Source organism: Magnolia sinica, chromosome 15 (assembly GCF_029962835.1).
Source record: "Magnolia sinica isolate HGM2019 chromosome 15, MsV1, whole genome shotgun sequence".
NCBI classification, from domain to species: Eukaryota; Viridiplantae; Streptophyta; class Magnoliopsida; order Magnoliales; family Magnoliaceae; genus Magnolia; species Magnolia sinica.
The window spans coordinates 32,932,396-32,957,841 of record NC_080587.1 but is presented as its reverse complement, the minus strand read 5'-3'; the positions used below and the strand labels follow the sequence as shown (position 1 = coordinate 32,957,841).

Here is a 25,446-nt window from a genome sequence, read left to right as displayed (position 1 = left end):
TCTTGAAAACCTCTCACAAGAAACATGAATCTGATGAAGACAGTGAAGAAGATGATAATGAGGAAATGGCTCTAATGGCAAAGAAATTCAGAAAATTTTCCAAGAGCAAAGGCAAAAACCTCAACAGGAAGGGGAAATCTTTTTATTCAAAGCGCATGATAGGTAAATACCCTAAGAAATCAAAAGAACCCTTGTGCTATAATTGTAGGGGTTATGGTCATCTTGCCTCAGAATGTCCCACAAAATCTAAATCTAAAGGAAAGGCAATGGCAGCCACCCGGGATGAGCCTGAAGATTCTGAATTAGACTCAGAAGAATCTCAAAGTGATGGAGACCATGGTTCTCTCCGAGTTCTCATGGCCTCTACCATTGTTACTATAACTGACATCAAGAACATGGGAAATGAGGATGACCATAATACCACACAGGAAGAGAATCATGAGCAAGGTATTCAAAATCAGTTACATAACGGCAACAGTCATAACTGTTACGCGTTATGGGGTCGAAACGGCCGTAACGGCCATTACAATAAAACGGGCCGTAACTGTCCCGTAACAGACCGTAACGACCCCATAACGGACCGTAATGGCCTCGTAACAGTCCAGTAACAGCATTTTTCAAAAAATAAAAAATGGTTGTTACAGCCCGTATCATAACAGTAACGGAGGTGGCCGTTATGGCTACCGTTACCGTTTTGGAACACCTTGATCATGAGACATCCTCAAATGAAGAAGAAGAAGAGGATGAAGATAATGGACTTCAGGAAGCCTATGACAAACTATATACTGAAAGCCTAAAGGTCATTAAAAAGTATGGTCAGCTTAAGGTTGAGAATGACAAATTGGCCGGTGAGACTGAAGAATTAAAATTTGACAACTCTAATTTGTCTCAAAATAACGTAAACCTTGTAGACAAACTGGAAGATGCATTAAAGAAAAATGGAGATCTATAAAATGAATTAAAAAATGTTATATCTAAAATCGACCAGTTAAAGTCTCATCATGCGGATGCAAAACGCAAGTTTTCCAAGGCGAAGAGAAGTTAGAGAGATTATTAGGAATGGGCAAAAGGTCGAGGGACAAAAGAGGATTAGGATATGATAGTCACACCTCTAGTGCAACCTCTGTCCCACCTATGATCAAGAACTCAATCGCTTCTAGGAGTAGATCCAGAGCGTCTCCGGTTTGCCACACATGCGGTAATGTGGGTCATTTGAAATTTGAATGCGTAGCTTTTAAGATCCCACGATCCACCCCAATCTCGAGCCAGATAGGTAAATTTGTTGAGACTAAAGAATGGTGCAACCCATGTGGAGTCCACCTAAGAGATCACTGGAGGGGAAACATGAGAAGGAAATTTCCTACTCTTAAGATGGATGGCAAGATGAGAGAGTTGCTCAAGCTGGTTGCCCTCCTTAATGAGAATACCAAAAGGATGATAAACGAGAGGAATACGGGCAATGAGCAAAGGTCTCCAAAATGAAACTCAACATCGAGAGATGTGAGCCTAGGAAAGAAACCCCCTCTCCCAAGAATAATCCAAGCCCAAAGAAAGTTGTCACAAAATGGGTCGTGAAGGATAAAACAAACTATAATTCACACAACACTCAAGGTTGGTAATGTTGCTAGACGTTATTTAGATAGTGTTGCTCCAGGCACATGATCAGTGACAGGACCCAGTTTTGTTATTTCGTTGATTTTGATGGAGGGTCAATTACCTTTAGAGATGGGAACAACGTTCAGATTATTGGGCGAGGTACCATTGTTGGACCAGGGTTGCCCAAGATTAAGAATGTTCTTTATGTGGAGGGAATGAAGCATTAACCTCCTAAATATTTCGCAAATCTACGACAAAGAGCACTCGGTGAGGTTTTCTAAGGAGATGTGCGAGATCTCGGACTCTAAAGGTCAAGTAATCATGAGAGGTTTGCGCACTAATGACAATTGTTATGTCATTGAGAGCAGTGGAAATTCTGCTTCTATATCTGTTTGCCACATGGCTCAAGACAATCAAGCTGAATTGTGGTGCCAAAGGCTCGGCCATGTCCACTATAGGAATTTGTCTTGCCTGAGATCGTAAAATCTGCTGAGAGGGTTGCCAAAGATAGGAAGAAGCCTAGGAATGTCTGTGGGGAGTGCCAAATAGGTAAATAAATTCAAGTTGCCCACAAAAAGACATCTTCCATGGCTACATCAAAGCCTCTCGAACTTCTACACATGGACCTTGTTGGTCCCACCAAAACTCAAAGCAAGGGCGGCAAAAGACAATTTATTGTGGTTGTGGATGATTACTCTAGGTTTACCTAGCTCGCATTCTTAAGAGTGAAATCTGACACATTTGAAGAATTCAAAAACTCATGAAGTGACTCCAAAATGAGAAAGGTTACATAATTGATCGAATCAGGAATGATAATGGCAAGGAGTTTGAGAATGATCGGTTCCAAAAGCTTTGTGAAGAATATGGAATCCGACATGAGTTCTCAGCTACTAAGCCCCCTCAGCAAAATGGAGTAGCTGAGAGGAAGAATAGAGTGGCCACGGTTAATAGTAAAAATTTGTGAGCCGAGGCTATAAATATGGCATGTTATATAATCAATCGTGTATACTTGAGAGTAGGCCTGAAAGTTAAAATTAGAGGATAAAGGTGAGGCAGACAATTCTCAATATAAGGACCGAACCAAAAATTGAGTTGATTTCTTATCTCTCCATATCAGCAGGTTTGCCTCGTCTCCTTTAAAGACTAACAGCATCTCTACTTCATCATCATTGAGCCCTCTTCAGCAAGGCGAAGCCCATCCAATAATACCTCTTTCAAAACTAGAGAAACAATTGGCCACCATAACATTCTTGTTGGGGGCCAAGTTGGCTAAGGATGAGAAGGCATCTCTAAACAGGCAATCTCCCAACCGTAGATCCTCCCATAACCGAAATCGAGTACCATTCCCCACCAAATAAGAAACTTCTTCTTTGAATTTTAAAAAAAAAAAAAAAAAAAAAAAAAAAATCGCTTTCCAAAGACCGAAAGCTTTGTAGAGCGAAGAGTCTTTTATCCACCACCCACCTAGAGTGGTTCTATACTTACTAGATAAGACCACTCTCCACAAGCTATGTTCTTCCGTAGCAAACTGTCATAGCCATTTACCCAATAGACCATTGTTCATGATGCCCAACACCCTGACACCCGCCCCAACCCTTGAAAGAGGCTTGCAAACTTCCTCCCAATTGAGGAGATGAAATTTCTTCGTAGAGCCCTCCCTCTCCATAAAAATTTATGATGTAACATCTCTAATTTGTCCAGCACGGACTTGAAACCCTAGATTAAACCTGATTATTGACCGTTCTCAAGTATTTTGCCTAGAGCTTCAACAACCGTCAAGAATAGAAAAGCGGATAAAGGGTCCCCGTACCGAAGACCTTAGGTACTTCAAAGAAACCCTTTGGAGAATCATTCACCAATACCAACAAAGAGGTTGAACTCACGCATTCCAACATATAGCTTCTCCATAAATGACCAAATCAAATCACCCAAGCATGTAGCTCATGGAACCCCCAAATCAGTGTGGTCGTGGGCTTCTCAATGTCCAACTTGCACACCACCCCAGCTTTGCCATCTTTGAATTGTAAATCAATGCATTCATGCGCTAGTAGAGCACAATTCGAAATTTGACGCCCCACTAGAAATGCACTTTGGTTGCCAAAGATTAGGTCCATGGATGAGTCTTTTGAGGATGGTCTCATGTCATAGACCTATATTGTTGCACGCTGAGGAGGAGAATTGGGGCCCTAGGCCCTTCCGCTCTGAATTATCATGGTTGGAGATTGTGGAATTTTGCAAGCTAGTTAAGGAATGGAGGGCCTCCTTTCAATTGGAAGGTTTTGCATGTTTTCTTCTCTTTCAGAAGTTGAAGCGGCTGAAAGACAAGCTAGTCGCTTAGAAAAAAGAGGTTCTTCAAAATAGAGAGGCGGAAACAAAAGTGATTCTTTCAGAAATGCACGATTTGGACCTCAAAGTCGTGGGTGGATGCTCTTAGTTGATGAGAAAAGGAGAAGTCTCGACTTGGCCTTCTGATATGAGAAGAGGATCAAAGAAAAAGAGAGAGAAGTCTCAACTTTGCCCTCCGATATGAGAAGAGGATCAAAGAAGAATCGATTAAATGGAGATAGATCTTGCACTCTCTAGCTCAAAGAAGGGACAAGAATACAAAATTTGTTCATAGTATGGCAAGTGCTTGTGTAAGAAACAATCGTATTGGCAATCTTTTGGATGAGGAGAAGAGGTTGACAAATAAAGATCAAATTTGTAGTGCTATCACGAGGTTTTACAAGCACTTTTGACCGGGGGTATTTGGGACCTTCCTCGCCTAGACCATCTGGAGTTTCCTTCGTTATCGGAATCTCAAGCAACTGATCTTGAGAAACAAGCAACAAAAGAGGAAGTGAAAGTGGCATTAGATTCTTTAGGAAGAGACAAGGCCGGGGGGCCTGACAGGTTTCCCTTTGCTTTTTTCCAAGTTTGTTGGGAGGACCTTAAGATTGTTATTTTGACTTTCGTTACAGAATTCTTTGAAAGAGGGATTTTATCAAAGTGAGTTAGGGGCCTCCTTCATTGCGATTATACCCAAGATCAAAGGTGTGGCAATGTTAAAAAGACTTTAGGCCCATAAGTCTATTGGGAATACCTTGTGACATTGAAGTCTCCACCAACGCACCAAGGATGCAACAACTTAGCTCATACAACATCCCGGTTGTCCCACATCAACGACCTTTAGGAGGCTTTACAGGGTCCATAGACAGAAGTGAAAGTCCAAAAAAAAATCAATCACAAATGTCTTTAAGAAGCATAGAAACAGTGAAAGCACCAACCCAGGAGTCAACTTTGCTCGACTTTTGTCGAGACCAAGTCACAAGGATAGCTCCTAAAGCACAAGAGGCATTTAGCACTTCCCAATCCATCTGCTTGCACCCTCATGGAGAATCAATGACCTTGTTGTCAATCGATTACAACCATTGTTGTCAAATCGCATAAGCGATTATATGTGAAGTAAGAGGCCTATGCGCATATGCCATCGCATAGCCCTTCAAAAATTTTACATTTTTTCATCGCGTAAGTGATGGCATAATCACATATTCAATCCCATAATCAGATAAGCAATCACATAATCACATATGCCATGGCATAAATGCATATGCAATCGCATAATGCCTAATAGTCATAAAACCACATACGCCACTATGGCATATGCGATCTATGCTTCCAAAATGGCATATGTGATCGCATATGACAACACTTATTACAACTTAGTTTCCTACAGCACGATCAGTTGCAGCTAAATCTTCCTGCATAAATCCCAAAATCACACCCTTGTTCCTGCAGCCCAACCCCCTAATGTTCCAAGATAAAACCTCCATTGATAACCTATCCCCAAAACCCCTCTTACAAGCAAAAACCCTGTTGTTTGAGTCGTATTTGATGGAGGGCTCTAGGCTCCGCAATTCCTACCAACCTCTAGGCGATTTTCTGGATATCAGGTCGATTTGAAGATCAATCTTCACTTAACAGCAATAAATTGCACAAAAGCCATTACATCTTCGTCAGAGTCACCATAGGATACCCCCACCATCCTTCCTACCCTTTCAAGTGCATAGCACATCCATTTCCTATCGCGTGCTGAGAGCTTTTTCACTCCTACATCCAAAGTAAGATTAGTCAGTTGTGGTCAATCATGCACCTGCTGGAGTCCTGCCTCCCCTTCTTCTACTGCACTAACATGACTAGGCCATGAATAGGTCTAGAACGCTACAGCAAGGCCACACAAGCAACTCATCCTCTTCACCTTCACGACTATTGCTACAACTCTGGCTGCTCGGAGCTCCATCCTTGAGCCTCCAAATCTCTCCCCAACATCACAAGGGCATTCCCTTGACCTCCCTTTCCACCTTGACAGAAATCTTCATCTGATCATTCTTGAACAAAATGTAAGTTGGAACTGCCTTCACCCTCTTTTTGATAAGCAAGTGCACAGCTGAGACCTCCTAAGTCCGAACCTAATTCGGTCTCCTCATCAACAGTGATGACCTCTCCCAAGCAGGAACCTAACTCCTTGAACACCTCCGAATAATAGAGTTCTAAAGGAATTCCACATAGCAGGAACCAAACATCTTCCCCAAACAGGGAGACCTTCGACCATCGTTGATAGTCCACTATCAAATTCCTACAGGAAATGATCAACGAACTGACATCCAACCCCGACCTGACTACTACCAAGATCTAGTTCTCTCCCAATGGACAAAAGTAGAAATCCCCATCAAACAGACCACAACTCTATCTCACCCTTTTTTTTTTTACTTCCTCCGGACCTATCTTCTCTTTGGTGTAGACCACTACCGGCCAATAAAGTAATTTTCCGGAGTCCACCACCTGTGGTTCCACACAAATAGTATGCCCCTTCTCCATCCTCTCTCCAAACCCACTAGTTGACGCTAATCCAATTATGTGTTGCCTCTTGAGCCGGTTCCACCCTCTTCAGGTCCCTACGGGCAATGTTGTTAAAATCATACAATCTATGATCCAAATCATATTATTTGGATCATATCATACACTCGTATGATTCAGATCGTACTACAGAATTGCAAATTTGAATGAATCGTACAATTCATACTTGAATCATACAACTATATCGTAAATCAAACAATTCAGTATGAAACGTACGATTTGATAGCAATCTCTCTTTTTTTTAGAAAATCGTATTTTGTTTAGAAAACCATATTTTCTCTTCCGTTTTTTTTTTGTGAAATTTTTTTAGTTCTTTTGTTTTTAAAACCTATTTAGGGCCCACATGCATTAGAATATCACTTATTTTGTTTCTTTTGACAGCGTTTGGAGAATTTTGAAGCTTGTGGGTTATAGGAAACCTAGAGAAAGAAATCTATATATCTTTTCGTCACTCAACGGAATCGAACGTCATTTGTTGCATTCGATTTCTACATTAAAATAGGTTAGAATACGTATAAAATATTCATTTATTATTTTCTATTTCATTTCTTTCGTATTTAGGTGAAAATATGCATTTTTTCGGATATATATATGTGTGTGTGTGTGTGTGTGTGTGTGTGTGTGTGTGTGTGTGTGTTTTTAGTGTTTTGCAATTATTATTTTTTAGAGCTTTTGTGTTTAAAAGTTATTTAGGCCCCATATACATTATGATATCACTTATTTTCGTTCTTTTGAGAGAGGGTGGTGAGATTAGGAGTTTATGTGGGCCTAAATAGTATTTTCTCAAGATTTTTCTCATGTATTTAAAATTTTCAATAGTTTTTTCATTTTTTTAATCATTTATAAGCTTCTATGTTTGTGTGGGCCTAAATAGATTTTTTCTTAATATGTAGATTTGTCACTTGTGTGTTGCCCCGACTTACCGTGTTGGTTCTTTTTTAGCATTGGAGATGGGAAAGAAATCAAAGACCAAGGACAATGATCATACATGGGATTATTGTTCAAAGATGGATGAGAACAATAATCTCCACCTAAGATGCAATTTTTATGGGAAGGCATATTGTGGAGGTGTGTTTCAAATGAAACATCACCTACCCCGAGCGAAGAAGAATGTAGTGGCATGTCCCCAAGTGGGTGATGAGATAGTAGAAAAATTCAAGATTTTATTGGATGGTAATGTTGGTGAAAAGAAGCAATAAGAAGAAATGGCCTATGATGTTGGAAGGGTTCCTATTATTGATAATGTCGATGAAATAGGTGGTGGAAAAAGGGGGGGGAAAAAAAAAAGCAATGGATGATTTTATGGAAAGAAACAATGAGCCAAAAGAAAAACAATATGCCACTCTAAACAAAATCTAGAAGAAAGAAGACAAAAAGTGTGTGCCTATCTATTTCACGTTTCCTATATGTAAAGAGCCAATTCTTCACACCTATGATGGAATCGGTTGTTGCATTTGGGCCAGGATTGAAGCTTCCGTTGTATCACAAAGGAATAAATTTTTGAAGATGGAGATTGAGTCAATAGAGAAATCCATTGATGTTTATAAGAAGGAATTGGGGAAGATTGGATGCACGATTATGTAAGATGGGTGGACCGATGGAGTGAATCAGTCGATTACAAATTTTTTGGTTAATAGTCCAAGCATTACAGTATTTTTGAGATCTGTTGATACGTCCGATATTTCAAACAATGCAGACAATTTGTTGGACTTAATCAAGTCCATTATTGATGAAGTGGGCAAAGAGATCTTTGTACAGGTAGTTACATAAAGCACATCTGCCTATGTAAAGGCGGGTCAAATGTTAATGGAAAAGAGGAAAACATTGGTTCGGTCTCCATGTGTGGCACATTACATGACTTAATGCTTGCAGACATTGGAAACTTGCAAGTTCATTCAAAGACTGGCGAAAACAAGGGCTATAATGATCTATATTTACAAATATTGTTAGGTCTTGAATTTGATGAGGAAGCACACAAAGGGGAAGTTGACTCGACCGGTCGTAACACGGTTTGGTACGTGTTACTTGACTTTAAAAGGCATTCATGAAAATAGAATTGGCTTGAGGTTGATGTTTACCTCAAAAGAATGAGAAGGTAGCAGCTCCTCCAAGACCGTAAAGGGGAAGCATGTTCAAGATAGTTTTGGCCGATGTGGATTTTTTGTCATCTATCAAGTTTTGCTAGAAGACCTTTCTCCCATTGGTCAAGGTGCTACGGCTAGTTGATTCAGATGATAGACCGGCTATAGGGTATATTTATGAAGCGATGGATCGGGCGAAAGAGGCTATAGCAAAAAACTTGGGAGAGGTGAAGAAGCGATATTCGGCTATATGGGAAATCATAGACCAATGGTGGAATCTTCAGTTGCACGGGCCCTTACATATGGCGGCTTATTTCTAAAATCCTAGATTTTAGTATGATGACATTTTTCATCCAGATTTAGAGATTAAAATCGGCCCGTATGACTATATCGAAAGAATAGTCCCTGATGGCTGATTCAATTATTGATGAGCAAATGGATAAGTTCAAAAAGGCCTACGAATTCGGACGAGAGACTGCAAAATTAACTAAAACGACAAAGCAACCAGGTAATTTTACTTACAATTATTTTGCTCTTTGAGTTTGATTGTGTTCCTATTGTTTATATAATTATATATGATTATGTTTTAGGTTTATGGTGGGACAGTTACGGAAACAAGTGTCTAGAATTGCAAAAGCTAGCTATTCGTATTTTAAGTTTGACAAGTAGTGCTACTAGTTGTGAGCACAACTGGAGTACTATTGAGCAGGTGAGATATTATTGAATTCATTAATCAACTTATGAATTCACCATATAATGACCAATAGGAAAAAGTCTTATATTATTACGTTCATTGGCCTGAAGATACATTCAAAGAAGAGGAATAGACCCAAGCAACAGAGATTGAATGCGCTCGTCTTCGTAAAATATAATCTCCAGCTCTAAGTCCGTCATGCAAAGAGAGAGGACTAAGGGCTTTTTCCTATATGCTTATCAAATATGGAATATCATGATGAATGGATCACAGAGAGAGGATCATGTGCTTCCTATAGATAACACTTGGATGTACAAGGTGTAGGTGGATCCACATCGAGACCTAATATTCTTATTGTTTAGTCTTATAGTCTTATAATTATTAATTAATAATCTTATATTGTAATGACTTTTGCAACAACTATTTTATAAGTCCTAAAAAACTTGCTATTCGAAGCAAAACGAAGGGAAAAGCGAAAGTGGTAAAAGAGGAGAAAGATGAGTTTATTTCGACATCAAATTCTAAAGATGAAGATGATGCTGATAATGTTGACCTCATTGGTGAGGAGGATGGTGTAGCCAACGAAGAATAGATTTGTTTGAATTTTTTATATCTTTTTAAAATTATAGAAACAAATGAATAGAGAAAACATATACATTATACATGTAAATGGAGATGAGGGAAATGTTATTTTTTGAATCATATGGAAAATTTACATGTACATGGGATGGAAAAAGGGGGGTTTTTTTATCTTGATTATGACATGATGATCATGCAAGTACAACACATTGACAATGAATCAATGAAACATCATACACCTTTTTGTTTTTTACATAGTCATGACAAATTGGATAATTGATGTGTTTTTTTAAAAAAAAAATTTATATATACGATTTTTATTTTTTATTTTTTTTATCACATGTGAAAATCTAAAAAAAATCTTACGATTTACGATAAGATACAATTCAGACCCCTTCACGATTTATGATACAATAATGATTATGACAACATTGCATGCAGGTGGATGTCCCAGCAACCTCCGAAAATGAATGGTGTCCTATTGTCTCTTTGATGTGCATTGTCATTAGGTCTTCCTTCTCAGTTGATTTCTTCACATCTGAAATCCTCTTAGGGGAAGGGAGGGGTCCCTCCACCTTACGATTGGACCTTCTGTTAAAATCATTCGGCTCATATTTGGCCTTCTGAACCGAGATTTTTCTTCCCCCAAAGCTTTTACCATGGAGAGACTCGACTGCTCTCTCAACCTCTTCTTCCGTCAACATTTGCACAAACGCCAAACCCCTTATACTACTTCTTGTCCCTAGGGATAACGACTTCCTTAACGCCACCGGCTCTGGCAAAAACCCTAGAGAAGGAATCATGGTCCCATTCAAACCAGGAGGATTGGGTGAGAAGTGTCAGTAACTCCAAAAGCGGCCGGCTCGCCCGATTCGAACCACCATTCTTCTTTCTCCCTGCTACTTCCACCCATCCTCCCTCTATATCCTGATTCTCCGATGTAGTGCGGATTCCCATATTGGCCGTTGTGCCCACAAAGGGACCCTACTCTGGAAACCTTCCCTTTTTCCTTTGACATCTACTTGCACCCCTTTCGGATCAGGTAATCCCCCATTAAGAGGGATTTTAGGTTGAGTAGGACTCACCCTCTTCAAACTAGATGTATTTTGCTCCTATCCTCAGGATAGTAGAACTTCTCCTTGATCTCCAAGCCTCTTTTCCTGCACCATGCCGGTTTTCCGTAGCCTCGGCCTTCTCTTTCGCCGTACTGTTGGTAACGCCGGTCACTAACGTCGAACCATTCTTCTCGACGAGATCCACCTTGAAGACTTCCTTGCCTATCGCAAGCATCGAATCGTTCTTCTCGATGAGATTCCCCATGAAAACCTCTGCGCTACTCTCCATTACCTTTTCTTCACAAGATGAACATCGCGCACGTCCTTCTCGCTCTCTCAGAAACCGCCCTTTGCATCCTACATCATGAATGAATGATGAATATTGAACCAAAATAGAAGGTTTTCTTTGTTTGTTTGTCCTTACTACTTTGTTGGATTAATTTGAAGGTGTGATCATCCTATCAATGTTGTGATTGGAAGATCTAGGCTTTGATGTGACTTCAAGCCTAAAATTTCAAATTCAATTAACATGTGTTACTTCAATTCATTTTTCCTCCACCAATTTTGGAATCAAGCAAGATCAATTCCTTCGGTAGATTGCATCTTCAGGAGGACTGTGGTGATTAATTTAAGACTAGATCTCTAGCATTATATGAGAATGCCGCCTAGATGGTAATTGATGGAAATATTTGTGAGAACTTTATCCCCAAAGAAGCAATAATTAAATTATTGAGGTCGGGATATTTTTCAAAGAGTGAACAATATCCAACTTAATGATAAATTGTATCATATTCTTTTGGAGGAACTTATCCAAAGATGTGTGGTATGTTGTTAGTACGATGCACCACTACCATATTCTTCTTGGACATTCGTGGATATAAGATCAAAACATGACTCACAATGCAAAGAAAATTATTCATTCAAGGTGAATGAGAAGAAGTTCATCTTTTTTTTCTTAAAGGAGATCAACGTATTATTAAAAAGAAATCATACAAAAGAAAGGGTCACTATTGGTTGGCCACAAGTCCAAAATCAAATTGTTTGAGGGATCATAACCATTGATTGAGGACACTTGTTGATTGAAATAGAAATACTGGATTTTTAAATTTTTTACAGCCCAATAAATGCCCACCAATCTGATAGTCGACTAATGAAATAAGCATAATTTGGAGCCCACTGTATTAGCGTGATGAGTGCCACAGAGTGAAAGAATTTTGGGCCAATTTAGGGCACTCAAGTGGTCCCCCAAATTGACGACACTATTTATCAAAATTTAATTCTAATTTTGTTCTTAAAATTTTTTGGAAGAATGATGTCAAATGCTTAGGATATGTATTAGTGGAATGAGTGTCCAAGATTACATGAATTTGGGGTTGACTTGGGGGCATTTGAGTGGTCCCCTGAATCGGCAACATTATTCATCCAAATTTAAATTTATTTTTTTTCTTTAATTACTTATGGTGAATGATGTTTAAATGCTTAACAATGTATTATTGTCATAGCTTACATGAATTTTGAGTCTATTTAGGGGCATTCAAGTGGTCCCCCAAATCGGCGACAATATTCATTTGAATTTTATTTTTATTTTTTCTTAAATTATTTAGGGGGAATAATATTGCACGCTTAAGGATGTGCATCAGTGAAATTAGTGCCATAGCTTGCATGAATTTCGGGCCAATCTAGGGTCAAGTTTTTGCCTATCAGATTCATGAAATCATCACACAACCCAAGATGTCATTCTCACCAAAGAGTGGACCAGTACACTATCATAAACATGATCAAAACAAAAGGAGAGAAAAAGAGAATAACATAATCAAACTTGGATCCACACAAGATTTTTTTTAAGGACTAATTCCCTGCTGCATTATTTGAAGAGAATTGCACCACATAACAAAGCAGATCAGTCAACAAAGACATGTTTTTTACCAAAATAAATAAATAAATAGAAGACATGCTTTCAATACAAAAAGCCAACAAGTAACAGCTAAAAAGATCATGTGTACAGACTGAATCTAGATCTAAATATCAAACGTGGACAGGAATTTATTCTGCACATATAGAACATAATCATCTGATTCACATGTAAATGACTGGAACAAAAATAAGCATGCAACCCGTTTGTTATACTAACCAGTGGCTCTCTTGAAACAGACACCATTCTTGGTGCCTCCCTGATGTATTCTTCCATGGTTGCAAGGAACGATTGAGGTGGCTGATGAAAGGAGATCAGAAAAAAAAAAAAAAAAAAACATCAATTCAGTTCTCACAGCTCAAGCAGGGAAAATAATAAAACCACTAGAATTTTGTGTCAAGTAGCATTGTTACTTCTCGTAAGACTGGAAATTGGAAATTCCTAGCAAGTTCCAATCCTCTGCAAATTTCATAGAAATCAGAAAGGCTCCCAGCCTGCAAAATCAAAAGCACAAAATTACTTAGGAATCAACAACATCGTACATAAATTCGCCACTATAATTATTCTAATGAGAAAGCAGTTGTGAATTAGTCAAAGTAACTTATATAAATATAGTGACGGCGGCAGTATTACCTGCTGGCCAGCTCGTTTGTAGATTTCAAGGGCTTTGAAAGCTTCATGCCTAGGCATCTCAAAAAACTGTAATGAAAATAAATAGTCATTGAAATATAAATGCAAGGCCTTTATGAAATCCATAGGCCAAGAAAAAGGAGGGTTTGGCAAAAAATTATACAATTAACATACCTTATCAACAAGATTGATGATGCCATCATTAATCGCACAATAAATTTTAAAGCTCTCTTTCAGTACCTTTGGAGTCAAGAAAGAAATTTTGAGCTGTCATAGAATAGGCAGGAAAATACTTTTTTTTTAAAGCCTAGGCAGGAGAATACTTTCATGTTATGTTGATTAAAGGAGTGCCTAGACTGTCTTGGGCATTTCTGCCCTCATCATGATGGGATTTGTATTATTTGCATTTTAATAAATCTAGCATTTATCAGAAATAATAATTAATTGATTGTACTGATAAGAATAAAGGAAAACAAAAATGTATAAAGTTACAAAACGGGTGATGATCCACACTGCTAAATGTCAACCAGACATACCCTCGTGACCAATAAATTTGCTACTTCATTGGCCTCTCTAGAAATTATCAAGACAACAAAAAAAATAAAAAATAAATGAACTCACAAAGCTTCAACGTAGTCTAACATCTTTGTCAGTAAAACAGTTTATGAAATATCTATTTTTTACTTCCTGCGGTGAGATCTCTTCAAGGTTATCGGTGATTTTTTGGCGCTCAGATCTGGAACGCATGATCATGAATCTCACATTTGTTTCTTTGGAAGTTATTTGCTGCAGTGGGTGGCATCCAATGGATACTCATTAAAATCCTTCTTCCACCAATGTGTTAACGACAATGATTTTACCCTGGGAAATTTCATCCCTCCTGAAATTGAAGATGTTGCTTGGACAGCTACAGCCGACAAAATTCTGACCATTGGAAAATCTGTGTAAGAGACCATTTCCTTTCCAAGCATCTGCTTAATGCATTGGGAGAATGAGTTAGTCGACAATCTGTTCCTCAGTTGCCCTTGGGTGAGAGCTTGGTTCCATTTCATTGATTCGTTAGGTGTGGAGTGGGTCCTAAATGTACCACTGAAGGACCTCCTTGGCCGGTTGTTGGACACAGAATTCTATGATAATGATGGACAAAACTCTCTGTCTTGTACTTCTATTTTCTGAAAAGCTACTTTTCTTTTCTTGTAATTCTTTCTCTTTCTTGTAATTCATCTTCCAGATTCTAAAAGAGCTGAAAATGGGAGCTGTTGGGGATGAAATCGTGCTGAAAATGGAGATGTAAAAGGAGAGGAGGAATGAGGGTGGAGGAAAGTTTCGAAGAATTGAGGCAAGTAGAGATCGAGATGGTTGGGTCATGCTGTTTGTTTCCAAACTTCCCCAGAATTGCTCCTGGATTAAGCTGGAAGACATGTTCAAAATGGTGGATCTGTAAGATCATTATTATGAGAGAGAAATCCTCAGGCAAAAGCAGAGGATTTGGATTTGTTATTATGTGCTCGTCGGAAGATGCGGCCAGGGATTTTGCAGAAATCGATGGTGTAGAATGGGGCAGGCTTTCACGAGTAGTCCAGAAGGCAAAGTTCAGACCTGAGGCGTGGTACAAGAAGCAGGAAGCAGTAGTGAAAAGAGGTGCCCCTGGTGAGATGACATTAGAAGGAATGAAACTGTCAATAACCTGTCTACCTCCCATCTGGTGATAGGAAGCAGTGCTGCAGCGGAATTAGCATTTGCAGAGGTCGTCACACAAGGTAAGGGAGGCAAAAGGGGAGTTTGGGTCATCGAGGAAGGGGGCTCTAAATCAGTGAGAGTCAGGCTTCCAATTGCCTCAGCAAGAAAGAAAAATTAGTATATAGTCTGGTGAGTTTGCTAGGAAAGGGGAATGAAAGAGTGCGTAGCGGCAAAATAGACCAGAAAGCATTGAGGGATAGTAAGATTTGAGGGTGAGGAGGTTGGAGAAAGGAAGAGTTTGGATCTACCTCTCCAATTGTATGGAGGTATACAGATGGTGTTGGGGAATATGACATATCTGTCTCTAGACAATCCGGCTTGTATTCTAGTCAAGAGTCTATTGCAGCAATGGGATAATGTTCCAAGGAGGTGGTGGAAGTGGATCCAGGATTGACTTCCATGAATTTGGGGCTCAAGAATAGTTGTTGTTTCCGGATTGTTGATGAAGGGGTGAAGTTATCTTAAAAGTTAAACGGCTTGAGTCAGATTGGTGGTTTATGCGAAGGCAGACTTGGCTGCCCTTCCTTTTTAAGTAGTTTGGTTGAGTGTTGGGCCTGTATTCTTTCCTCACTGTCGCAAGTTTCTTAATAAAATTTCCCTTCTCTCACCCAAAAAAAAAAAAATAAACCATTGAATTTCCTAGGGTGAAAACCAGAGATATCAAAGTATGGAACAGCAAGAAACGGGTTAAGCTACAATCATAATTAGCACTTATTCAATTCACATATCCACATAAAAAGGATGTTGTTCCTCTACAAAATTAAGCTTATTCTACAAACTTTGTGTGGGGCCACTGCATGACAACCATCAAGATTAAATCTAATGCTCAGACGGCTACCTGATTGCGTTCTTTCAAACCTTTTGCCAGGACGTTCAAATCTAATGTTATGGCATTCATGATAGAATTCTTGAAAATAGGCAGGCTTTCTAAAGATATTGGGGTATCATTTACTGCATTGATTCCAAAACACAAAGGAGCAAAAAGCTTGAAAGACTTTCATCATATTACCCTTATGGGGAACCCATATAAAGTCTTGGTGAGAGTCCTTGCATCTAGAATCCGAAAAGTGCTTGGCAGCATCATCTAAAATATCACAAGATTCATTTGTTTCTGGAAGGCAGATTTTGGACAACGCACACGTAGCCCACAAGGGTGACAATGGGCTATGCACACCCAACAAGAAATCGATCCTATCCTGAAATCAACTACTTGTGGGTGTATTTAAATGGGCATGGGTGTGGCTTTGGGTATTAATTTAAGCCCAATTCATAAGTGGATCGGGTGTGGGTGTATGCTTGCCCATACCCAAACACAACCGGCACTTGATTGTGTTATATATATTACAATTTTTTTAGTACGTCTAATGAAAGGTATTCCATAATGGTAATGGTGGTCATAATGGCCACCGCTGTTACCATTACAATATGGGCCGTAATGGCCATTACCTTCTTCTTTTTTTGAAAAAAAAAAACCAACTATTTCTGCCCTGTAACGAACATTTACGAACCGTTACAATCGTTACAAGATTGTTATGGGTCAATTTTTCCATAACAGCCGTTACGACCCCGTAACGCGTAATGTTTACCACCATTAGCGTTACATAACCATTTGAAATACTTGTCCAATGCTCCAATCAATTTATAATAAGTTTTTGCATACTTCATGCCCAACGCTCCAATCAATTGATAATAAGTTTTTGTTAATCTACAATCATAATTAGCACTTTTTTAAATTCACATATCTACATACAAAAGGAGGTCATTCCTCTACAAAATTAAGCTCATTCTACAAACTTTGTGTGGGGCCATTTGCATGACAACCAGCAAGGCTGCCCCACCACGACGTGTCCAACTTTCAAGTGGGCCACCAAATGGATTTGGAAGTTTTTGGCTAGTTGCCCACCTAATGATTAGCTAGTCCTAATTTTTTTAAGCATCCCATCATCATGATGGGGCTCGCTTAATGCATGGATTGGATGGCATACATGCAATACGATGACACCACACGCAAAGTGCCTCAAAAAGGAATTGGTAAGTGGATGAGAAAAACTTTGATACCATTGCGCGACTAGTTCATAGTGATGGTGATGCATGTCTGAATAGGTATGGGTACCTAACATTTTTTAAAAAAATATAAATCATAAATGGATGATGGGTACCCAATATCCTAATGGATACTCTATACCCTAACAGGTATGGGCATAAGTGCCCATTCTAGGCCCAACATGGGTATTGTGTACAAGTATGGGTGCATCACCCATTAACGAGTATGGATATGGATAAACTTATACCCAACCAAAACCTTTCCCATTGCCAACCCTATCCATGAGTGTATAGATTCCAAAAATAAAGCAAGAAAGTCGGGGATCATTTGCACGCTCGATTTAGAAAAAGCCTATGGTCGTGTAGATTGGTCATTCTTGAATCATATGCTGAGGAGGTCAATTTTGGCATCAATAGTGTGAATGGATAGGTGGAATGTATAAGATCATTTTTTTTCTCTGTTCTACTTAATGGATTGACAAAAGGTCTCTTCAAAAGCTCTAAAGGATTGCACCAAGGGGCCTGCTCTTGCCACACTTAGTTCTCGTTGTGGTCAAAGCTTGATGCTACAGGTACTATAGGTTTTGTAAGCAGATTCGAGGTAGATGACACTATTTCTCATATTTCAAATCTCCAATTTGTTAATGATACCATCCAATTTTGTGACACAAACAAAAGACAGACTGATAATCTTTGTAAGGTTTTACAAGGCTTTGAAGCAGTGTATGGGCTAAGAATCAACATTCAGAAGCGCAAGATGCTGGGGATTCACCTTGATGAAACAAAGATAGCCACTTTGTGGTGGAGTTCGGGTGCAAGCCTCCCTTTAAATATCTAAGGCTACCTCTATGCATAAGGAAAACCGGTCAATCATCTTTGGGACATGGTGATTGAAAAAACGGAATGATTACTATTAGAATGGAAAATCGATCTCACTTTTAGATTGACATTTGGCGTGGGGATAGACCTTTACAAGATTTATTCCCAGGTTTGGCACCGTATCACCTCTAATCAAATCATTACGGTGGATCGATGTTTCTCGTTTATGGGCAGGTCCGCTATTTGGGCTCCCCCTTGTCGGCGAAACCTTTCACATGACGAATTAGATGATTTCCATAAGCTTCTCAACCATTTGAAGCTTCATTTGCCCTCACTTCATAATGAAGATACATTAGTTTGGAAATCCCATGCTTCAAGTTTTTAATCCGTCCGGTCCTTCTACAAATTGATCTCTAAGCCGCCGACAAGGCGACAACCCATTCCTTTCCCTTTAGTGGTCTTACGGCGCTCCTCCGAGGATCGTGGTATTTGTGTCGCTTGTTGGAAAGGAAAGAGTCACAATCTCCAAAGGAGATCTCTCATCCTCCCTAACATTTGTCTAATGAGTATGAGGGACGCGGAATCCATTGATCGTACCTTCATTCATTGTCCCTTCACTCAAAAGGTTTGGGATCACTTCATCAATATTTTCCATTTCTCTTGGATGATGCTAAAGTTGATCGATCAGCCATTATGTGGTCTTTGGCACGGAGGCATGGTGGAAAAAGCTCAAAAAGCAATTTGGAGACTTGTGGCAATGGGGAATCTTTGGTACATTTGGACGGCTCGAAACAACCGTTGTTTTTAAAACATGATCTTTTCCGGTTGTGGAAATCATATGTATGGTCAAATTAGTTGTTTCGGACAAGGCTCTTTATGTTAGATCAGCTTCTAACACCGATCTCACTTCATGGTTTTTTTCCTTAGTTTGTCTTCTTTCCAGCTTTGGCGGTTTTTCAATAAAATTTGCAGTTTATCTCTTAAAAAAAACTACCAGAATGGAAAAGCCACTCCGTTGTTGGGGGGGGGGGGGGGGGGTTTCTCTTAAAAAATCCTATGGTGGTGATTCATAGGCTCGACAAACTTCAAAGAGGTTTCCATTGGCAAGGAGTAGAATTTAAGAACAAGTTCCACTTGATTAATGGAAGAGGTGTGTAAGCCGTAAAGTAAAAGATAATTGGGGATTAGAAGCCTCAAGATTATGAATAGCGTTGCTGGGAAAATGGCTATGGGGGTTTAGGGAAGGATGGTCGGTTATAGCATTGAGTTGTGATCAGTAAATATGGTAAAGAAGTGGAGGGATGGTTCCCAAAGTCCTTGAGCAAGTATAGAGCGTCAACCATCTAAAGGGCAGTGTTAAAGTTAGGGATTTTTTCAAAAGGGAAATTTTGTTCAACTCAGGGAACGCGTTAAGAGTCTGACAATTCACAATAGACTGACAAATGGTGTGGGGAGAATGCATTGTCCCTATCATTTCCTTTTTTATTCAAATTGGCAGTAGAGGAAGATGGTCCGATAGGTAACTTTGCATCCTATGAGGGCAAACAGATAGTTTGGTGTCCAAGCTTCGCAAGAAGCTCTAGCATGAAGAGACGAAAGATGTTTCCTGCCTCATGAGTATCCTCTACAAATGAAATCTAAATCTCGAATTGTCGAACAAGTGGGTTTGAAACGTGGATAAATTGGACCAATTTTTGGTCAAGTCATTGTACCTAGTTATGGCAAGTCATCATAGTCATGGTGAGATCAATCTCACCAGTTTCATTTGCCCTGCATCCTTGCCTTTTCAGGACTTGTGGTCAAAAACAACATGCTCACAATCAATGTTCGAAATATCAGTATCACATTACATATCGCATCCTTGGGATACAGATACATATCGGTTATCGCAAAGGATATATCGTTTGTATCAGGTAATTATCGCACTTTTTGGAAAACATGAGGAAACATTAGGAAAATGGTTGAATTTTTCAATGAAACTTCAGGGATTGATAGAAAATACCTTAATATGCACTTTTAAATCATAACATCTCAAAAAAGAAGTGCAAATAATAGGTTTCCTTTGTGTAGGGTCCCAAGCTGTGCGTTGTCTGACTGAACTAATGCAACTATATTCAAATTGAATGCATGACATTTAGAGTGCATGTGATGATCATTTCATCAACTACTCCTAAATACTTCGAAATTAGTCTCAATTGACAGTAGCAGGTTGAAGGGAAATTTCAAAAAAATAATAATAATAATAATATTTCAATAATTTTTATTTTCCAAAAATTGACAAGGACTTAACAAATCAGTAGATTAGCCCTCATACATGCTTGATTTCATGTTTGGAGTGCAACATTACAAGCAGATTAGGAGATTGGGGAAATTTTTATTCCCCAAATCGGACCACCTACACTCAAATTTTGAAATTAGAATGTATGTGATGATCATTTCATCAAATACCCCTAAATACTTCAAAATTAGTCTCAATTGACAGCTGGTTGAAGGAAAAGTTTGAAAAAAAAAAAAAAAAAAAAAGGACAGCATGAAGAACGAAATCAAAGCCCCAACTCCATAATTTTTCATGCAAAACATGAAAAACTAGTGGATTTACAACCATTTGACACCCATTTAACATAATTATTAAAAATAAAAAAATAAAAAGGATTAGAAACTGAAAATGCTCACCGGATCGAACATGTAGGATATATCGGCACTACTTACGTGTTTCATATCGCACAGTTGGGATACAAGATATATCGTGGGATATATCGGCCGATATCGTTGATATTTAAAACATTGCTCACAATAAACAATGTTTTGAAAAGAGGCTTTGTCATTATAAATGGTTGGTGTCCGTCTTTGGGAGGCAAAGTCAGTCAGCCACCTTCCATGCATTGTTTATTTTCCCAAGTGGTGTGGCGGAAGGCCCTATCCATGTTCAGGGTTTGATTGGGTAATGTTCCAAGCTATTGATTCTTGGTATGGGATGCAAGAGGAGGAAATCCCTTTGGCAATCCATCTTCCTAATTGTATTTGGTCAGAGTGGCGTAAGCATAAAAATCAAGCTTTTAGAACTTCTGAAAGCAACCCAAGGTGACCTTCCTTAACGCTAAAAATAGTGCATTGGGATGAGGCAAAAATCTCTTTGTAGGGGGGAGGCGCAGGGCCATTTGTAAGCTTTTGGAATTCTCATTTTGTATTTGGATGATACCTTATCATCCTTCATTTTGCAATATATCTCCGAGATACTTCAAACAAAAATCATCTACAAGATGCTCCCCTACATAATCACATAGTGTTGCGTTAATTATGGATTAGGTGGTAGACAGACCAGAATTTCATGGGCTTTTAAGAGTTAATATCCTCATATATTGGAGATGTATAATTGTTGGAGTCTAGCCCCCACTTGGCTCCAAGTTTTGGATTCTTGTAGTTTTTGTTGTTGTTGTTGTTGTTGTTGTTGTTGTTGTTTTATCTTTCTCACCTTTAGTGGGCCTCTTCCTGAGGCAGTTGTTCTTGGTAGAGAGGGAGTTACTCATCTTCTTGGCTCCTTAGGTCAGCATTTAGCTTTCTTCATAATAAAGTTTTTGTTATCTTATAACCGAAAAAGCAGATGTTTCTAATCCAACTATGGAAAGGAATCAAAGAAAACTAGCAAGAATTTTAACCTTGCTGACCTAGTTTGTAGTAGGGATAAGATCATCATAATCTATTTAATGCTTTATATAGAGCCGACCATAATTTCCTATTTTGGAATAGCTCTCCTAATGACACCTATTTAGACATTTGAGCTCTCTCCTTAGAAAAGAAAATCAATTTTCATTTCAAAATTCCAAAAGCCCGTTGCAATTTCTTAAACATGGTATATACAAAACGATCCTAACGAACCTCTTAAGTAAAATTGGCAAGTAGTGCATTAATCCCTCAACGAATCAAAATTCAATCTAACAACCTTATAACTTCTTAACTAAAAACTAACAATGTTAAGGAAATGACCAAAACAACCTTACAATGCTCAAAATAGCAAAGAAATCAAAATCTTGCCAAAACACAGATGACCATGTATGGCCCTTCCTCTCACTCTGGACCTCAAGAAAACTGAAGCCAATTGGCATCATGATGTACTTTAATTGTCATTACATAACAGTAATGGTGGCAACAGTTACGAATTACGGGGCCGTAGCAGCCATTATAGTTATAAAAATAAAAAAATAAAAAAGACCCATATTGTCCCAGTATGGGGCTAATACTAGTTTTCTTTTTTCAAAAAAAAAAAAAAAAAAAAAAAAAAAAAGGCCGTAACAACCATTATGGCCTGTATCGTAATGGTAATGGTGGTAGTCGTTACAACCACTGCTATCATTACGGAATACCTTACTTGGCCTACATCGGACAAGGAAATGAAATGAGAGGGCCCACTCGACCTGACCAACATCAGAGGTCAATCTACCCCTATGTCAAACACGTCGACCTGTTAGAGACGACTCATCTTTAAGTAATTGTCGTTGTCTCCATTCGTAGAGTCGTCACTATATGGGATGAGACATTTGATGCACTTCCTAGTAGACATGGATCAAGATAGACAATTGAGTCTAGATGCTAGAACATATGCCCACAACAAAGAATTTCATCTTACTCTAAGATAGAACAAGACAATCCTTTCTTGAATTATAGGCAATCTGTCACACGATTGGTTGTGATTGGGAGATCAATAATGGTGAATGGTGAGATATAGTTACTCCACAATAATCGCCTCTCAAATTTAAAAGGACTCGTCATCAAGTCTCGACCAATGAATCTCACACCGTCGATTACCACATACCCAACATCACATGTCAAAACCTCATGGTCAATGCATATGGACATAGAAACCTGAAAGTTATGACTGAAGTCTTCCCACATATAATTGGTGAACGAAGTAACAAAGATACGTCTGTCATCATAACTTGGGTGAGAGTTGGTCACTGTCAGTTCCTTATCGGCATGGATTGAAGTAGCCACCATAGGCCCGGTCATCAAAAAGTGGTGGTATGGATACCACCATGGTCGGGTTCCATTGTCGATCATCCTAACTTCCCCCAGCTCTTCATTGACAGCACTCACCAATTTGGGGAGTTTCCCCAGCTTACATTGCTTTAACACTAAGCTATTGTTGCACGGCACCCAAATTTCACCATCGTCACCGTACACTACATCACATGTGTCGTCGTAATAACAATCATAAATTGGATCTCCTAAGATGTATGGTGACTCGATCAATTCCACATAAGGTTTGGCTCTTCTACGGTTCTTTGAGCCCCAACCAACTCCACGTTGTCATAGCAATCATAAGCGACTCTATATCTTGAAAACCAAAATATTCAAATTCAATCGATTTTTCTATTGTCTTCCTTTGTCATGATGTATAGTGATGCAATTGGCCCACATCCCACATGTGCATGCTCCGCACGTATATACAAGAAAATGACCAATTTCCCTTTTTAGCCCATCACTACTTTCCTTTTCTTTCAAATCTCTACATTGGGCAATTTCCTTTTTCTTTCATATCTTTATATTATGCAAGAAGTAATTTTAGATTTTCCTTAAGTACTTTCGGATTTAGGTGCTTTCTTAATTACAGTGCCTTCTTATTTAGGCAATTCCTATTTTCTCATATCTTGACTGGATAGGAATTCTATTTTTTAATTTCATACCATTTATTGCATATTGTGAGGACTTATTATAAATAAGGCCCATGGCCTATGGCCTATGGAATACGACAAGTTGAATGATATTTCTTTCAAGTAAATTCTCTTATTTCTCTACGAAAATCGTTGAAGGGGTCGGGGGGAGATCAAGACTAAAGGACTGTTGACATTGCTCACAATCTTGTATTCGCAATCTCTAGCATTCGGCTAGAGAATTGTTGGGTTTTTTCCCCACAATCTCTTTCTTATTTTCTTTGATCAATTTGCTTTCCTTTTCGGGGGTTGCATAAGTTGGTATCAGAGCAAGTTCTGCTCTTGGGAAACTTGAAGAAGGTAATTTTCTCATCTCAATCCTACCCTTTCATCTTTCCCCTTCTTCAATCCTTCATCTTCCATTTTCTTTTCTTTTCTTTTTCCCTTCCAAATCACCCTACCCTACCCTACACCCAACCTTCCCAAAAACATTTCCCATTCACTACATTCACACACAAAAAAAAAAAAAAAAAAAAGATGAAGAAGAAAAGAAAAACCTTCTCGAATGTTTTGTGAAAGACTGTTGTCTTATGCGCACTAGAAGAGAGATGATTTATAATCCTGGGATGGTTACACAACCTTAAGATGGGACTATCTCAACCCTGCAACAAGTGGTCGATTTGATCACAAAACAATTGGATGATCTAAAGACCCGTTCCACGGTTAGAATGAAGGCTTTTGAAGGAAGTATTCTTGAAGACGCAAACAGAGGAATCAATCCAGACCGTCAAACCTCTATGGATGGCATTGAAGTAGAATTGGAGTTCGAGAATGTTGACTCAAACCATCCTGGCCGGAATGGTGATCTCCAAGAAGAAGAATATGAACCTGGCTATGGGGCCCAACTACATCGCTATGCGCAACCGGGAGCCAGAGGGATGAACAACCTCCGATGGGATCATCCAATTTATCATGGAGGAGGAAGGAATATTCCCACTTCGAATCCCGCTAAGCATGTCAAGATTCACATTCCAAATTACGATGGTAATTTGGATCCTAAAGTGTTCAATGATTGGCTCAAATAAATGAACGATATTTTCGTTGGTACAAAATGGAAAAAGTTGTCAAGTTACGTTTTGCTACCCTAAAACTTAAGGGTGCAGCTCAAGACCGGTGGTACGCCATCAAAGAAGTTTTGCAACGGTGTGGCCTTCCTCCCGTAAGCAATTGGGAGGAAATGAAGGAAAGATTGAAGCGAAGATTTCTGTCATTGATTTATGAGACGACTTCTTTCCAAGAGATCCTCATGCTTTGACAAGACAATCTGGCCGTGGAGGAATACACACAATATTATTATGATTTAGTTATTTGCTGCCGCTTAACAGAAATGAGAAGACAACAAGTGGCACGTTATTGCAATGGGCTACAGTTCGAGATTCAAAGAGAACTAGTGATCATTCGGCTCAATAGCATGGATAAAGCGTATCAAATGGCTCAAAAAGTGCAGAAGTAGAAGTTGGTGATAAGGCACAGTAGCCCTCCAAGGTGGGGGCTATGCATCTCTACCTGCCTCACTACTAGTGGCTCCACTTCGCATCCACAACCATTCATGCCTCGCACTAACTTGCCTCGGGATTACAAATTTGGTCAGAACTCTGCCTCCAATCCTCTTCCCCGAAACGGTGATATAAAGGAAAAGTCTATTGCAGCAACACATGAGAGGTCAACCAACACTTGTTTAAGCGTGGTGGTC

General features: G+C 39.1%; 1 protein-coding gene across 2 annotated transcripts in view; it reads right to left on the bottom strand.

Annotated features, from left to right (window-relative positions):
• Positions 1 to 25,446, bottom strand: part of LOC131228013 (putative clathrin assembly protein At2g01600) — a 75,481-nt gene that overhangs the window by 33,801 nt on the left and 16,234 nt on the right. For both annotated transcript variants that reach the window (XM_058223826.1, XM_058223828.1), the window contains exons 8-11: positions 13,618 to 13,683; positions 13,447 to 13,512; positions 13,227 to 13,307; positions 13,033 to 13,113 (exon numbers count right to left, since the gene is read on the bottom strand). In XM_058223826.1, coding sequence (XP_058079809.1) covers positions 13,033 to 13,113; positions 13,227 to 13,307; positions 13,447 to 13,512; positions 13,618 to 13,683 — 294 coding nt within the window. The remainder of the gene's footprint in view (positions 1 to 13,032; positions 13,114 to 13,226; positions 13,308 to 13,446; positions 13,513 to 13,617; positions 13,684 to 25,446) is intronic.